At 35.3% G+C, this 17,923-nt stretch overlaps 1 protein-coding gene across 4 annotated transcripts in view; it reads left to right on the top strand.

The window, feature by feature from the left end:
- MYO16 (myosin XVI) overlaps positions 1–17,923 on the top strand; it is a 505,283-nt gene that overhangs the window by 324,109 nt on the left and 163,251 nt on the right. For 3 of the 4 annotated variants that reach the window (XM_084879972.1, XM_084879970.1, XM_084879969.1), the window contains exons 22-23: positions 2,069–2,221; positions 6,508–6,708. In XM_084879972.1, the coding sequence (XP_084736098.1) occupies positions 2,069–2,221; positions 6,508–6,708 (354 nt within the window). The remainder of the gene's footprint in view (positions 1–2,068; positions 2,222–6,507; positions 6,709–17,923) is intronic. The other variant, XM_084879971.1, reaches the window with a different exon arrangement.

The following is a 17,923-nucleotide window of genomic DNA, read 5'->3' as shown; positions in this document are numbered from 1 at the left end:
AAAGTGTCTATTTAGGTCATTTGCCCATTTTTAATTGATTTTTTGTGTTTATTTTTTGGTGTTGGCTTTTATAAGATCTTTATAAATTTTGGATATTAATCTCTTTGGATAGTAGTATAGAGTTACCTCAAAAAATTAAAAGTGAAACTGCCTTATGACCCAGCATTTCCATTTCTGGGAATATATCTGAAGAAACAGGAAACACTAGTTGAAAAAAATGTATGCATCCCATGTTCATTGCAGCCTTATTTACAGTAACCAAGATTTGGAAGCAGCCCAAGTGTTCATCAATAGATGAGTGGATAAAAACTGTGGTATATTTACACAATGGAATATTACTTGACCATACAAAGAAGGAAATCATACTTTTTGTTACAGCAAGGATTGACCTGGAGTGAATTATGTTAAGTGAAAAAAAACCAGTCAGAGAAAGACAAGTACCATATGATTTCACTCACATGTGGAATATCATGAACAAAATAAACTAACAAACAAAATAGAACAGACTCATACATACAGAGAACACACTGACAGCTTTAGGAGGTGAGAGCGGTTGGGAAGCTGGGTGAAAAAGGTGAAGGGATTAAGAAAAAAAAAAGCAACAAAAAAACCTCAAAGACACAAACAACAGTATTGTGATTACCAGTGGGAAAGATGGGGTGAGGGGAAGTGGAAGAGGACAAAGAGGGGATAGAGGATGATAGAAGGAAACTTGATTTGGGGTGTTGAACAAAAAAATACAATATACAGATTATGTATTATAGAATTGTACTCATGAAGCCTATATAATTTTATTAACAAAAGTCACCTCAATAAATTGAATAAAAAAGAGCAAGAGGATTTATACAGGATGTCATCAAAAATATTTTTTTTTGTAGCTACAGAGCTGCAGTCTATTCTGAACGCAAAATGATGAGAAGTCTATTAAATATTTGAGGTGTTCACATCCATCTAAGTATTTTCAATTAGAGCAACTCAAAATGAGGAGAAAGATATGTGTCATATAATTTGGACATTTCTTGTACAATAGAGAATTAGCCACTAATATTCCTAATTTGGAATCCTTTATTAGAATATTTTTAATGGTTCTATTTCATAATGGTGTCATCGTTTTCTGTAAGTATTTCACCCCACATTTAACTATCTTTATTAATTTTTTAGTAATAAAATTACTTTAGCATTAGAGGGTTGAACACATTATTAGATTAGTGGAAAACATCAAAATATTTTTTAAGCAAAGTGAACTAATTTTTAAAATTTTAATTTTCCCCTCTAACAATAATTTTCAGAACTTTCTGTTTTTGATTATTATTAAAATTAGAGTGACAATTAAATGTTTTTCTTTCACAGTGGGGATACTACTGTGGACAGATGCTACAAGTTTTATGGAAAATGATTTGTCTTTCCTGAATCATTCCTAGACATAAACACAGCTATTAATCTACTGATGCCACTTAGTTTTGATGAAAAAAATACAAGAGGGTGAATGTGCTAGACTGTATGAATTATAAATAAGTGCATATATTTCTGAATTCCATCCCTCCTTTAATATACCGAGGGCCCATAATATACAGAATTTGTTGATCTGTATTCATAGTTAGTTGTTTTTGCCTCAACAACCAAGCATGTCAAGTTAAATTTTCTATGTTATGTTCTCACCTCAAGTAACTGTAATTCTAGCATTTTTTATATTCACAGAATTAACCAGTAAAAGTGCAAGTTTAAGAAACATTTAGTTTTAAATATACAAAACTTGTAGGTTTGTGTATAACTCAAATATTTATTGGAAATGTTTTTTAAATCCTCAAATGTATTTTAGACTACAGATTTTTAAGTTAATGCTGTAATTATGCATGTTATTTTTAACATACTTTAAATAATCAGACAATGTATCCAGTGGAACTCCTTACTTTGGCTTCTCAACAACACGGCAGTGCTTTATCTTGATAGACTAATTGGTGTTGAATTTTCTTGAGTCATATTTCACCAATCTGAATCTGTGTTGTAGAAAAAGTGGATCTGCATAGCCATATTATCTTGTAAATTGTTTTCTTTTCCCCCACAATAGCTTTGTGTCAACATGACCAATGAGAAGATACACCACTATATCAATGAAGTGCTTTTTCTCCAGGAGCAAACAGAATGTGTACAAGAGGGAGTTACCATGGAAACAGCTTATTCTCCTGGTAACCAGACCGGAGTTTTGGATTTTTTTTTCCAGGTATTCATGTAGTATAATTAGTGACTTTATAGAAATACATGCATTGAGATATGTTGGAGACAATTTTTTAAGAGACCTATTTTTGAGATATCTTTCTATGTTAGACTCTATGTATTTATAATATTTCAAAGTCAACTGAGGAGCATGTTACCTTTTTTCTGAAGGGGTATTTGAAGGTTTATTAATTCATTGAAAGAAAAGGATATGTTAAATTATTGAGTTATAAAAATATTCACATTTATTATATTACTAAACTTTCCTTTTGGCAAATGCACAATGAGCAAAATTTATATTTTATAAACTAATATGTAAGACTAAAAAGATCATAACATAAATTCAGAATCTTTTTTATTTATCTTAAAAGTTTTAAATTTAAGTATGAAAAAACTGGCAGAAAATATATATGCATACCTCTTAGAATATTTGCTAGTGTTTATAATCATCTTTGTTTCTGCCTTGCAATGAAAGAATCTTTGCATCAATATTTCTATTATATAAACAAAAATCTGTCATATAAATAGCAGTCCCCATCTACTAATACAAGATTATGTAGATCTACTCATAATATCTCTAAATCATGTGAACATTGTTTAAAATTGATAATATTCAGCTACTGAAAAGAATAGTATTTCATTTTCTACTCTTCTAAATTATTTTGTGTTTTTTAATAAGATAAATACTCTTGTTCTGCTACCAACTTGTCAACCTATTTTAAACATTAGAAACCTTATTTCTCCAGAAAGCCCTCCCTCATCATTATATATATATAAACTTATATATATAACTTATATATATAACATATATATATATATATATATAACTTATTTGAGATTTTAAAAATATCTTCAAATTGACAGCAATATATACTTATCTGTATATAGAAAGCTTCAGTACTCCCATTCTCATTGTCATTTGCTACTATATCACTGACTATCACAGTGGTCAGCCGAATGATGTTTTTTTTCTATCTCTTTGGCTGTCATCCCTGAGGCTTCATCTTTGGAAAGATAATTTCAGTAGTAGGACCCTTATCAGTATGAGATAGAAATGAGAGTGGACATTTCTGGATGCTGCTTTTATTTGATATCCATACAAATGGAGTGAAAAAGCATGTCAAATGTAGGTGAAATACATAGGTCTGTGTGTCAGGCAAGCATATACCTTACAATATAAAACAAGCTTATTGCTTCCTTTCTCACAATCCCCAACCTTCCACTACTTACAAACATTTCAAGTTTTGCATAGGCTGTATTTATATTTCAGTGAACCTATATATTTGTCTTATGTCCCTGAGGGGAGGAGTCGATCAGATTTTCCCCAGATTCTCCAACTGTCTTGTACAGTTCGTCACACACAATGTTGCTGCTTTTTGTTATTATTGTAAAAATGCATATGATAACCTGTCACATAGGTTGAACAGTTGAATCTCTCTTAAACCTTCACTTCTGAAGGAATTGAAAGGTTGTTAATCCCTCTTTGTGACTTATTTCTCTATGTTCTGTGTTCTTCTTTTATGCATTTTCCTAATATAGCAAGTTTTCCAAGTCAGTAAGTTTGATTATCGCCATTTTCCCCCCATGGCTTTCTAGCAAATGTTCAGAAAATGTAGCATAGGTGAACTTGAAAGTTTTTGGAGACAATACAAATTATAATGCTTTAAAAATATATCTTGTTGGGAACCAACCACATCATCCTTGCAAAATATAAAATATCATCTTGCTTTTGGAGCAGAGTAGATTAGCTCCTTTAGAATTAATAACTTTCCTTAAACTAATTGGGGCCTTGTCTTTGATTTACTTACCCATCATTATAGGCTAAATCAAAGGAACAAAAATTTGCACCTCCAAATGAGGTCTGTCACTGCCCCTGAAATATAAACATAAATATAAACAAACACAATCTTTAAATAGCCCGTTTATCCCTCCACAGCGTGTTTGTATGTACTTGTGTTTGTCTGTGGGTGTGTGTAACAGCAGATAGAGAAAGTTCTTCAAGTAAATAGATGAAAGAGCAGCTTCTGAAAGTATAATATCTCTGCTTTATTTTTAACACTTTGTTGTTTGTTTGCTTTGTTTCATTTGTTGATTTTTGTTAATCTTGACCCAAGGGTATTTTTTCATTGACTTTTAGGGAGAGTAGAAGAGAGAGGGAAAGACAGAAAGAAATATTGATGTGAGAGAAACACATCCATTGGTTGCCTCCTGCACTAACCCCCACCAGGGCCTGGGCCCAGGGAGGAGCCTGCAACCAAGTTAAGTGCCCTTGACCAGAACTAAACCTGGGACCCCTTGGTCCACAGTATAATGCTCTCTCCACTGAACCAAACCAATCAGAGCTAATATCACCTTTTACTTACTTATCAGCAAAGAGGTTGCTTTAAATCAAAATAAAGACTAAATTAAAAAAAATATATCCAGATAGTACTCATGCTTAACAAACTTCTTACATTGAGTGTTTTTTTAAGGCCTCTCCTCATCCATTTGTATACCTATATATTTTTAACATTTTTTCACCTTTGTGCTATTCATGAAGACTCTTTATAGGGTCCCTGGCCATACTGAGATTCTTATGATGTATCATGCTAGAATAACACTCTTGGTAATGGACTTTTCTCCCCAAATTTCCTTATTGAAAAGCATTTTTGTGTTGATAAGAAATGTCTCTCCAGGTGTTCTCAGTTATTTGCTAAGGTGGTGAACTTGCTTTTTGCAGGCATTTCCAGTTCCTTCATAGTGCATTTTCACCTCGTTAGTTCTTCTTCCTTTTCCTTTTTGAAGGCCATTGGCTGCTCATTCTTGAGAGGGTCCTCTAGTTACCAGATGTCTCCAGAAGGGCACTCCTGGCATGTGTGCCTCCACCAGGTGGAGATCCTTCCTATGTCTGCCGTTTTCACCCTTTGTTCTCTAAGGGTGGTACCAGAGGATCTTAACTTTTGCAGCCCTCAGACAACTGTATACAGTCTTTGGGTTTTCTTTAGCACAATCAGGAGACTCTGAAAGGCATAAAACAACTAAAATATTTATGACACAAAAAATGACTTTCTATTGTCCAAGTAAATGACATCAGGTAAGGCCAGTGACAATATGATTTAGTTACCCCAAGTCAAAATAAAACTGAAATTGCTATGAGGGTCAAGATAGATCTCACTTTCTGAGAAGGATTTTTTCTTTAATGGTATTCATACTTCAAAAAGCACACTGACTTGATGTGAGGAAATAAGACAGACTATAGACATAATAATGTAAAGAAATAATAGCCCTGGCCCACATGGCTCAGCGGTTAGTATGTCGGCCTGCACACAGGAGGGTTTCAGGTTTGATTCCTGCTCAAGAGCAAATGTCTTTGTTGCAGGTTTGATCCCCATCCCCAGGCAGGTCAGGGTTCATGGCGTGTGGCAGGCACTCAATCACTGTTTCTCTCTCTCCCCTTCCACTCCTGCTAAACAGCAATGTAAAAAATGTCCTCGCTCCTTGGATGGGGATTTTAAAAAAAGAAGTAATATAAAATACTTTATTTTAAAACATTGCAGCAGAATTTTTTTCTCTAGGAAAGATAAGATCAGCAGCACAGAATTGAGTAAAAGTGATTCAACTGATGGGTAAACCATGTGGACAGAATGGTGTTCTGTGTGTGGGAAACTGCAGTATCAGAGATGGGAAGTTCTTTAGGCAGTATTTTTCTTTATATAAGATTAATATTATATTGTTGCCTACTGTATGACTTTATTTTCCTTACTTGGCAACAATAAACTATCAGACATTTAATTTCAATTTTACAAGTCATATATTCAAGCTTTCTTTTCTCCTAAGTCTAAATATTAGAATATCATATAGTCACTTCTACTTCCCGCTGAATGAGATTTTGTCTTAATTTTAATGGCAACATCACTGTAGGTCTTGGTTTTTGATAAGTAACTTGTCACTATAAGTATGAAGTATTTGACATGGTCATAGGTCAAGAAGAATTGCAACTTCCTGTAGTTGGAAATTTAATTTTCTTTTTGAGATAAGATTATACTTTTTAATAACTCCAGTGTTTTAATGTTATTAAAATATACTCTTTAATTTTTTTATTCATTCCTCTAACCAATAAATACTACTGAGTGCCTACTTTATATCAGAGTTTTGATTCTAACAGTGAACAAAAACAGATGTGAGTTAAAAGTAAAGACATTTATTTTTGGAGTGCTTTATACAAAATGATGAAAATATAAAAGGTTATTCATGAATAACAAAAATACCAAATTGAGTAACAGAAGAAAAAATTTCTCTCTTATTAACTTTTAGAAGCCATCTGGATTTCTCTCTTTATTGGATGAAGAAAGTCAAATGATTTGGTCAATGGAATCAAATCTTCCCAAAAAATTACAAAGTCTCCTTGAATCCTCAAATACAAATGCAGTATATTCCCCCATAAAGGATGGGAATGGGAATGTTGCCCTCAAAGATCAAGGCACAGCATTCACTATTATGCATTATGCAGGACGGGTAAGTTCAAAGTTAAGTACGTAATTTATCATATGCACTAATGGACCAAAGGTCTTAAGGACAAGCTTTAAAGTTTATGATACTTGAGAGTTTATTTTAATAAATGGAAGTTGGGTGAACAACGCACAAACTTTTCCATTTGTAAGCTCTTTCCTTTTAGCCTGATAAGGACTTAGTACTAGTAGAATTTGGGTGACGAAGCATTCAGTATGATCCTTCTCCTCATAATATTTTGAGAATTATAACTTAATATGAACAAAAGACACCTGAATTTCATACAAAGAGCTCTGATGTGAACTTTGGAATATTTTCATAATCCAAACAATCATTGGACCTCTGAATTTACTTACTCTTAAAATACTTCTTACTATTATTTTTAATAATAGTAATGCATGTCAACCTAAGAAAACAACTTCTTGATGTCCTTCCAGACAAAGCTGGGGTGGTGGGGGTGAGGCAGAAGTGGTTAGGGGCAATCAGGCCAGCAGGGGAGCAGTTAGGGGGAGATCAGGTTAGCAGTGGAGAAGTTAGGGGGTGATTAGGCTGGCATGGGAGCAGTTAGGGGGCAATCAAGCCAGCAGGGGAACAGTTAGGGGTGATCAGGCAGGCAGGCAGAGGCAGTTAGGGGTGATCAGTCAGGCATGCAGAGGGGTTAGGGGCAATCAGGCAGTCAGGCAGATGTTGTTAGGGGTGATCAGGCAGGTAAGAAAGTGAATGGTTAGGAGCCAGTGGTCCACAGGGATCGGGCCTAAATGGTTAGTCAGAAATCCCCCGAAGGGTCCTGGATTGAAGAGGATGCAGGCTGGGTTAAGGGGGCCCCTATCCTTGTGACAAATTTCATGTACCTGGCCTCTAGTTTGTTTATAATAACATTAGTAATATTAACAAGATTCTATAGTACCACAGATAAAGAAGCAATTATTTAGCTTAAAAAAATATAAAAATGTTTTCTAGGGAAGTGAAATGTGACTTCAGCCTTAAGGCTAAGTTAGAGCTTAGTAAGAATAAAATAGAGGGACATTCCGGTAAAGACATGGACTTTTACAAGTGAATGGCATGTGTTACACTCAGAATTCAGTTGCATAATTGATTCTACCTGTTCAAGCAGGAAGTAACTTCAGTTCAGGAAAATAATTACCTGGAGACTCTAAATTGAACTTTTGGAAATGACCTTAATTAAAATCACACCACATGATAAGACTATACTGACATACCTCATCTTTGATCAGGAAGCCCCCACCCATATGGAGAAGCTGCTGCTAGAGGTACTGACTGTTATTTAATGTTACCAACTATATCAGTAAGATACTCATAGCCTGGTACTCAACATGGAAGAGGTCAGTGACTAGGATTGGAGATTACCACTGTCAAACAAAACCTCTGCATGACATGCTCCCCAGGTAAAACAGCCGAAGCAGGAGATGTGTGTCCTCCATCACTTCTACCTTCTAAATCGTGTGCCATAGTGCTGGACTGGTGGATGCTACAGAAAAATCAGATTCTAGCTGCAAGGGAGCCTGAGAAGGGGAACTTGCCTGCTTTTTGGCATCTGCAGTACAGGAAAGGAAGTAGGATGAAGGTGGTGTATCATTCTGCCATATCCACCCACATCATAGTTGGGAAATAGCATAAGAATTCCAGTTAAGTCTATTGAATGTGTTCATAAAAAAGTCTAAAAACTGCTTTGGCCACTCAGGAATAAATATGTATGTACTGCTCAGAACTTTGTCCTCTCAGTGTTCATTCATCTCATGTTTTCAGACAGGGTGGGGTGAGGTAAGAAAAGCATGTTATAAGATGGATTGAGGAAAGGACGGGGGCGGGGGTGTTTGCAGAAGACTATGGAAACACTCAGGCAAGAACTATATGTGAGTAGTGGCTGGGGAATGCAGAGGAGGCATTCATAAGGAAGGGACTAGGGACAGAGACTGACTGGGTGTGAAGAGCAATGGAGGGCACATAGTTTGAAATAACACTGAGGTTGCTCACCTCCTGTATGGTTATATTATGCCAACCAAGAGAAGACATCCTGAAGAATGAGGCAGCTTGAAGGAAAGATATTCTGTTTTAGATGTTTTGAATTTGAGCTTTTGATGGAAGTCCCAATAGGATGCTGAAAATACTTGACACTGGGATGAAAGATTTTGGTGTTTAGAAATACAGTCATATTTTTGGAAATGTGTATCTTGATCATTTCTCCCCGAAAGAACATGGAGAAAAGAGAAGAGTCAAAGAAAGGGAGGAGGAGGAGGCAACAGAAAATGCTCCTGGATGCAACAGTGAGGCCAAGAGCATCTTTGTGAGAAGTTACAGTAGAATGATGACAAAGGAAGGCTTGAATAGTTAATGGATGTGGAGAGAAAGTCAGTGAAGATTCTATATATAACTATAACATCCCCTTTTATATTTGAGAGGAGTGTGTGTGTGTGTGTGTGTGTGTGTGTGTGTGTGTGTGTGTTACATGTTGAGTTGTTTCCATCTTCTGGCAATCCTATGATGAGTGATGTCCACAATGTCCTTCCCTCAACAGCCCTGCACAGCTCCTGTCGACTCATGCCTGTGGCTTCTTTTATGGAACCAATCCATTTTATATTTGGCCATTCTCTTTTCCTCCTGCCTGATATTTTTCTCAGCATTACAGTCTTTTCCAAAGAACTCTGCCTTCTCATGATGTACCTCAAGTAGAACAACTTCAATTTTGTCATTTGTGCTTCCAGCAATGTTTTAGGGTTGATTTGCTGTAGGACCCACTTCTTCATCTTCCTTTCCAGGACCTGCAGAACTGTGCTCCAACACTGTGAATCATTTTTATACCTATCAGCTTTCTTCACTTTCCAACTTCCACATTTGCACTTAGTAATTGGAAATACAAGGGTGCAGATGATTTTAGTCTTGGTCCCTAAGGACACATCTTTGCTCTTGGTGGTCTTTCCTAATTATCCCACCTAGCCTTTAAAAATTCTTTATGACAGTAGCAATCTTTTAGTCTAGTATTCAGATTGTTAAATCCATGTTTTCTTTATATTATACATTTATTGATTTTATAGAATTTAGTTGAAAATTACAATAAGGTATAACTAGTGATTTTGGAAAATTACTTTTTTGTAAGTTTCCAGGATCCATCTTAAGTCAGTATATACCTGGCCTGCCTCGTAAATTTGTGTTTATATCTTGAAGAGGTGTTTAATAAATGTTAATTTTGTTAACTTGAATGGAATCCAGCTTTGGAATAATCTTTTATGTAATTGTTTTGTTTGCTTTTAAAATTTATTCTAGAAGCAGTTAATGAAATTTCAATTCTTTTCTAATCCTCAAGACAGATCTTGCTTTTATTTTTTAAGGACTTGATTTTTATATTCAAATAACATTATTTTTCTTTATTGATTAAGGTATTATCCCATATTCTCCCCCCCCCCCCACTCATGCTCTCACCCTCCTGGTTAGGCTTATATGCATGTATATAAGTCCTTTGGTTGATCTCTTCCCCTTACCTCTGCCCTCCCCTACCTTCCCTCTGAGGTTTGGTGGTCTTATTAATGCTTCTTTGTCTCTGGATCTGTTTTTGTTCATCAGTTTATGTTGTTCATTATATTCCACAAATGAGTGAGATCATGTAATATTTATCTTTCTCTGACTGGCTTATTTCCCTTAGTATAATGCTCTCCAGTTCCATCCATGCTGTTGCAAATGATAAGAATGCCATGTTTTTTACTGCAGCTTAGTATTCTATTATATCTCGATTATATATATATATATATATATATATATATATATATATATTATTGATTTTTTACAGAGAGGAAGGGAGAGAGATAGAGAGCTAGAAATATCGATGAGAGAGAAACATCTACCAGCTGCCTCTTGCATACCCCCCACCAGGGATGAGCCTGCAACCAATGTACAGGCCCTTGACCGGAGAAATCGAACCCAGGACCTTTCAGTCCGCAGACTGATGCTCTACTGCTGAGCCAAACCGGTTTCGGCGTATCACAGTTTTTTAATCCATTCATCTGCTAATGGGCACTTAGGCTGTTTCTAAATCTTAGCTATAGTGAATTGTGCTGCTATGAAATAGGGGTGCATATATCCATTTTGATTGGTGTTTCTAGTTTCTTGGAATATATTCCTAGAAGTGGGATCCCTGGGTCAAATGGGAGTTCTTGTTTCAGTTTTTTTAGGAAACTCCAGACTGTTCTCCTCAATGGCTGTACCAGTCTGCATTCCCACCAGCAGTGCAAGAGGGTTCCTTTTTCTCTGCATCCTTACCAGCACTTATCATTTGTTGATGATAGCCATTCCCATAGGTATGAGATGGTACTGCACTATCATTTTGATTTGCATCTCTTGGATAATTAGTGACATTGAGCATGTTTTCATATGTCTCTTGGCCTTCCTTATGTCCTCTTTTGAAAAATATCTATTTATGTCTGTTGCCTATTTTTTGATTTGGTTATTTATTTTTTTGTTAAGTTTTATGAGTTCCCTATAAATGTTGGAGATTAAACCCTTATCGGTGATAACATTGGCAAGTATGTTCATGCAGTGGGCTTTCTTGTTGTTTTGTTGATGGTTTCTTTTGCTGTAGAGATGCTTTTTATTTTGATGTAGACCCATTTATTTATTTTCCATTGCCCTAGGAGCTGTATTGATAAAGTTATTGCTTCAGCATATGTCTGAGATTTTGCTACCTGTGGACTCCTCTAAGAATTTTATGTTTTACCATCTTATGTTTAGGTCCTTATCCATTTTAAGTTTATTTTTGTATATGGTATAAGTTGGTAGTCTAGTTTCATTTTTTTTTTGCATGTGTCTGTCCAATTTTCCCAACACCATTTATTGAAGAGACTGTCTTGGCTCCACTGTATGTTCTTGCCTCTTTTGTCAAATATTAATTAAGTATAGTGGCTTAGGTCAATTTATGTGTTCTCTATTCTATTTCATTGGTCTATATGTCTGTTCTTATACCAGTAACCAGGCAGTTTTGAGAATAGTGGCTTTGTAATACAACTTGATATATGATATTGTGATTCCCTCCTACTTTTTCTTCTTTCTCAGGATTGCTGGAGCTATTCGGGGTCTTTTTATTTTATTCCAAATGAATTTTTGGAGAGTTGGTTCTAGGTCTGTGAAATATGCTGTTGGTATTTTAATGGAGAATGAATTGACTCTATAGATTGCTTTGCCAGTATGGACATTTTAAGCAAATTTGGAGGAAAACTGAATAGTTTTAATGAACATATTATTGAATTCTAATAGCAATAAAGCATAGCAGAGCAAGCCATTCGGTTAGTTGTCACAGAGCCAAAACCCCATGGAATCACGGGTTTGCCTGTAAAAAAACCTTTATCTTTTAAGCAGGTTTTTCCATAATTGGAGTCAGTTTTGTGTTTTTTATAAAAAAAATTATTTTACTGAAATGTACTAAGGACTAATTCACACATTACAGTATAGATTATATGTAATTTGTGACAGTATGTCAAGCCATATGCCATTCTAGTATAGCTACATGTACTTAAATTTTGAGTTATTACACTTTTAGGTTTTAGGGAAAGCAGCGTATTCTGCATTTTGTAAATCAAGAGACGTAGCAAAGAGGTAACTGGAAGGATAAGCATTCCTCAATCGCTCTTTGATGATAAAGTTGATCCCAAAGTAGAGCTCCATGGGTCTGGGGTCCTTGGATTGGTTTGTAGCCTCTTCATTGGCCTGATGGATGAACTACAGAGTCCTTCTCATAACCACTTGCTCCCACTTGATTGATTTACCTGGTTTGGTTAGTGAAAACTCACTGCATCTCATAGGAAGGATAAACATTAATACTTGTGATGATGTTGACATCCAGGCTCACCAGGATTGACTCTGCCATCCTGTTCTGACTAGGGGACCCTCCCCTGCTTTAGAATATTGTAAGGCTCAGAGGTCTTTTTGGAAATGTTTGAGCAACATTATTTGCATTATAGCTAAAGATCTTTCCTAAACACATTTGAATTTTTCATTATCATAGCAGCATGGTGTGTTTTCTAATCTCAATTACAGAAATAGTTGAAATAAATGGAAAGAGGCTGTGCATGAAATATTAACAGGATCTCATTAATGATCATGAACCTGAATTTAAAAAGGCTGTGAGTTGTGTTGGGTTGTTATTTGTTTTAGCAAATTTTAAATCATTTAGGGGATTACCTGTTTTAGGAATTGCTCTTAAATTTCTGGTGATGGATAAGCACTAAATTCAGAACTATGTCTAATTTTATAGGGTTTTAAAATGAAGAATCTCTAAGGAAAGAATTATCATTTGGCAAAAGATATTGGGCTCTTAGGAAACTTTAATTTCCATTAGGGTGATTCTAAACTAACATTAATGGGAAATAGTATTTTAAAGTTTCTAAATTTTAATGTGAGGAAAGGGAATAGATTAGGAGATAGCAAGGCAAACTGAAATAAAAGAATTAAATTAATGAAAATGTAGGTCAAAATTAAAAGTTGTAAAATATATGACACTTACATACCTGGTCCTCTTTGTTTTCTGCTCATAATGTCTTTGCCTGAAAGTTGCTTATTGTGATTTTATTTTATTTTATTTTTTAGCATAAAGTGATTACCTCTGAATCTCATATAAATGTCCCATTCTATGGCCTTGATTTTTAACATAAATCAAGTTGGTGAAATTGCTTTTGTCTAAGATAAAGTGTCCGTGTTTTAGCTTCTTTCTTCCCCCAAACTTAATTGTTGTAGTGAGTAGAGTGGTGGCCATCTAGAAAATATGTCCACGTGCTCATCCCTAAGACCTGTGAGTGGGATCACATTGCATATGAAATTAAGGATCCTGAGATGGTTTAACTGGGTGAGCTCTAAATCCAATGATAAGTGTCCTGATGAAAGAAATGAAAGAGAGTTTTGATAGAGAAAAGAAGGCCTGTGACCACAGAGGCAGAGATTGAAATGGCGCAGCCACCAGCCAAGAAAGCCTGGAGCCATAGATGTTCGAAGAAGCAAGGAAGTAGTGTCCCCTACAGCCTCTTGGAGAGCAGGGATGACAGATTTAATAGTTCTGACCTCCACACCTGTGAGGTAGTAAATTTGTCTTGTTTTGAGCCTCCCAGTTCTTGGCTATTTGTTACAGTAGCCCTAGAAAACTAATATTATGTCCTTTGGTTCATCATTTACAAACTAAAAGAGAACTGAGTAGTTTTAACTCATAGCATTGTAGAATATCTTTGTCACATTTGAAGGTGACCCTGCATTTTCCCATCTTTATTTTTGCACATAAGTTTTTTCTCAACTGGAATGCCCTTTTTCTTTCCAAATCTCATCCATCCTTCCAAGTATCAAGTTCTTGGCCTAATCCAAATTGTGTTGATCTCTGCCTGATGCTTTCATAGCATTTTCCAATCTACAGAGTGCTTCTGAGGCATTTTTACCATGTGTATGAATGTTACTGTGCCAGTTTTCCAGTTAAGTAAGCCTTGGGGAAGGTCAGTGATTCACCAAACATTGAACAGCTATGTGTGCCTCCTGAGGGTGACTTAAAACAGCAAGAATTTATTTTTTCACAGTACAGTTCTAGAGGCCAGAGTCTAAAATCAAGTGTGTGTGTGTGTGTATGTGTGTGTGTGTGTGTGTGTATTTGCATATACTTAAAGAAATTTGTTCCAAGCCATCTCCTAGCTTCTGGTGGTTGCCAGCAATAGATTTTTTTTTTCCCTTAGACACAACACCCTTCAACTTCTCATGGTCTTCTCCATATAAATGTCTTTGTGTGTCCTCTCCTCTTTTTGAAGGACACTGGTCATTGGGTTTAGGGCCCATGCTATTCAGTATAATTTCATCTTAACTAATTGTGTCTGAAAATATAGTATTGATAAATAAAGTTACATTCTGTGGTTCTGGATGGACATGAATTTTGGTATACTATTCAACACACAATAGCCTAGAGGATCACAATACAGTGTCTTGTTTCCTCAAGTCCCATATGTTTTTCTCTTTCTGCCACGGTGTTTGGGGAAATTTTTAAAATGTAGAATATACATATGAACCTCATAAACTTGTTCTGAAGGTTAAACAATGAGCAAGCAATAAATGCAAATATGATTATTTTGAGATATTGCATCAAATCTGTGAGTCATACTTCCCTAACAATTGCTTTAGATGCAGTAATACCACCATATTTAGGAAAGATTTGATCTCATCAATAATAGATATTGAAGACCTGAAAATGTTTCAGGAGTCTAATCAATTGGCTATATTCTCACACCATAATATTAGGGACTCAAATGACTTAAATGAAGTTAGTGGTAAATGTCCTTGATTAGTTAACAAGGTGTATTTGTTAATTTTTATATCTTATGAATGTGCTCACATTGCATAAAACAGTGTTTTGTAAGTCATATTATAGTAGATATTTTTATTTATCACAATGTTATTAAGATTACTTCAGCAGATGATATTTTTTAATTATATTTTCTTGCTATTCCTATTACACTTAAAAAAAACTTCAGTGGAAGATGTTTACACACAGACACACACACACAAAAAAAACAAGCCATTCCTCTATCTATAGATTATAGAATTATAAGAAACTATAATTTTAAAAGAGAAAACATTTAGATAAATTCTGTTTTTCACTGAATATCTAAGGTATTTTTGTGATAAGTTCTACCTCAATTAAAGATATTTTTGTAAAAAAAAATATGTTTTTTATTTGAGCTTATAGGTATGTGAAACTTTAGTGCAAATTTTAAAAGATTCTTTCAATATGATTTGTCTTAAGTAAATTAAACTATTGTCTGCAATTTATATACATGTTCGGAGAAGCAATTTTATGATAGAATACTAGTAGCCTCTTTATATAATGTGCTTACAGATGTGCTTTTTTGTGGGTGGAATTTGATTATATTCCTCAGGATTCCTTTTCCATCTCCCTAAACCACCTCTCAGCAATACAGTTGTGAACCCTGATGATTATTATTCATCTCACTGATATCCACAGGCCTTTATGGGAACAATATCATAGAAGTGATGTGGAGAAAAGAATGCTGTTACTGATTTGTGGCAGGTCTATAAAATACCTGATTTCTTTTTTTCTTCTCCCTGAAAAGAATCTGCCTTTATTGTGGAATCAATTAAGTTTGAAATGTATTGGTTTAGATTGATGCTGTTACCCAGATCTCTGAGAAGTAGAGATCTTTATCTCATTGATACTGCAATAAGTTCTAAGTGACATACTGGGGAAAGCCAGCCCCCTTTATCCTTAGACATGTTTACATAACATGTAAGCAAAGGAAACCTTCGCCTGTTTAACTTTCCAATTTTACCTGCATCAGGAGCAACTTGTCAACTGGCCTTCATCCCCCAGACATTCATAGGATACATAGTGCATCCAGGAGGACTCTGACAGTGAACCTTTAAATCAAGAGAAAAAGGAGCTGGACTAATCAATAGGGAGGCTTCCGTTTATTTCGTTTTCTTTTCTCCAGGCACAATCCCCAGACATAACAATGAATCTATCTAGTCTAAGCCAAACTGATACTATTAAAGGTTATTTGACAAAGATATTTTGACTCATACAGAAAGCTGAATTTACATCTGTCTGTTTTCACCTCCTGCACAGACTTTAGAAAAATAAAAATTAACTCCACCAGGTGCCTGGCGCTCTGTCGTTTCTATGAATTTCACCGTTGCCAGGAATTTTTGTCAGAGACTTGATAAATGCTTTCTCACCCAGGTTTTGGTAAGGAAGAGAAAGTGCAGCGTCCCATTTAGGAACTCTTAGTTTCTTCAAAGCTTTAATAGCTTTTGTTACCTTCATGGGCTGACAAAGTTATAAGTAAGAAACTTTGCATTTCCTAGAATATAGACAGCTTATTATTAGTGGATTGTTTTTCATCTTTAGAAGGAGCCAATGAGGCATATTTGTAAATTTCAGATGTGTCAATTTCAAGGCAATATATATATATATATATATATATATATATATATATATATATATTTTCTTGATATCTAGATAAAAAATCTTAACAATAATACCATGTGTTCCTAATAACTTTTTAAAAAGTATCAACTTAAAGTAAATCAGAATGCAAGCAAGCAAAACTATTAGATAGAATCATTTAATGGAAAAGTAAAAAATAGAAGCCTCTGCTTATAAATATTGATGCTATAAAGAGATCAATTTACTATTGCACTTGAAATTGAGACTATTTTCAGCAAACCTCAGATAGAGAGGTGAAACCAGCATGAAAAATTATCAGACCCATTTGTATTTGTTGAAAATGATCTTTTATTCCTTTTGTTAAAATCCAATCTCTCTATATAAAAACCTAAGCAATCATTATGACCAAACAACCAGAATGACCAGTTTACCAGTCTCTATGATGCTCACTGACCATAAGGGGGCAGACACTCAATGCAGGAGCTTCCCCCTGGTAGTCAGTATGCTCCCACAGCCAACCTTCCCTACCCCCTGCCCCCCTGCCTGGCTGCTCCCCACCATCAGCTTCAATTGGGGGGCTCGCCTGACAACCTCCAGGGCTCCCTCTGCCCGTCCAGCCAGCCCCCCAACAGGCCTGATCATTGGCCAGGCTGAAGGACCCCACCCATGCACAAATTCATGCACATGGGCTTCTATAGTCTTTACTATATTTTGATGTGATATATTGTATTCTAGAGTAAATCTCAAAGTCTTGCATTTTTTATCACCTATTAATTCCAACTACTTATCTTCTTGGCTTTATATTTTGCATCATATAAATAACATGGTGGAGATAGGGATTATAAAATTATAAAATATAAATGAACGTTTTCTTTCATGAATATTGATGTTTCTCATGGTAGTATGTGATGTCTTCTCCTGGGATTTTATTTACTGCCATAATTCAATTTTGTCTATGAGATGATTCCCAAATCTTCACTGTAACTATTTCCCCTGTAGGCTTCATATCTGCCTACCTGCTTTTTAATTTCTCTACTTGGGTAGCATCTGAAATGCAACAGATCCAGAAGCTGACTAAACTAAACTCCCTAGCCACCTCCCAAAGTTTCTCCCTCTCAACGCACTTCAAAAAGAAAACAAATGAATAAAACTGATTTTTCCAGTTCATGGTAAAAATCAGAAATCCAGCTAATTACCAAATACAAGCTACTCTCTCTCCTGTTTATCTCTCAAATCTAAAAACCCTCCTTCTTAGGCCAGAGCTCTCACTTCACCTCCCTCACTCTC

The sequence above is a fragment of the Pipistrellus hanaki genome (genome assembly GCF_964339955.1).
Source record: "Pipistrellus hanaki genome assembly, chromosome: 3".
Classification (NCBI taxonomy): domain Eukaryota; kingdom Metazoa; phylum Chordata; class Mammalia; order Chiroptera; family Vespertilionidae; genus Pipistrellus; species Pipistrellus hanaki.
This window is presented reverse-complemented; position numbering and strand designations above follow the sequence as displayed.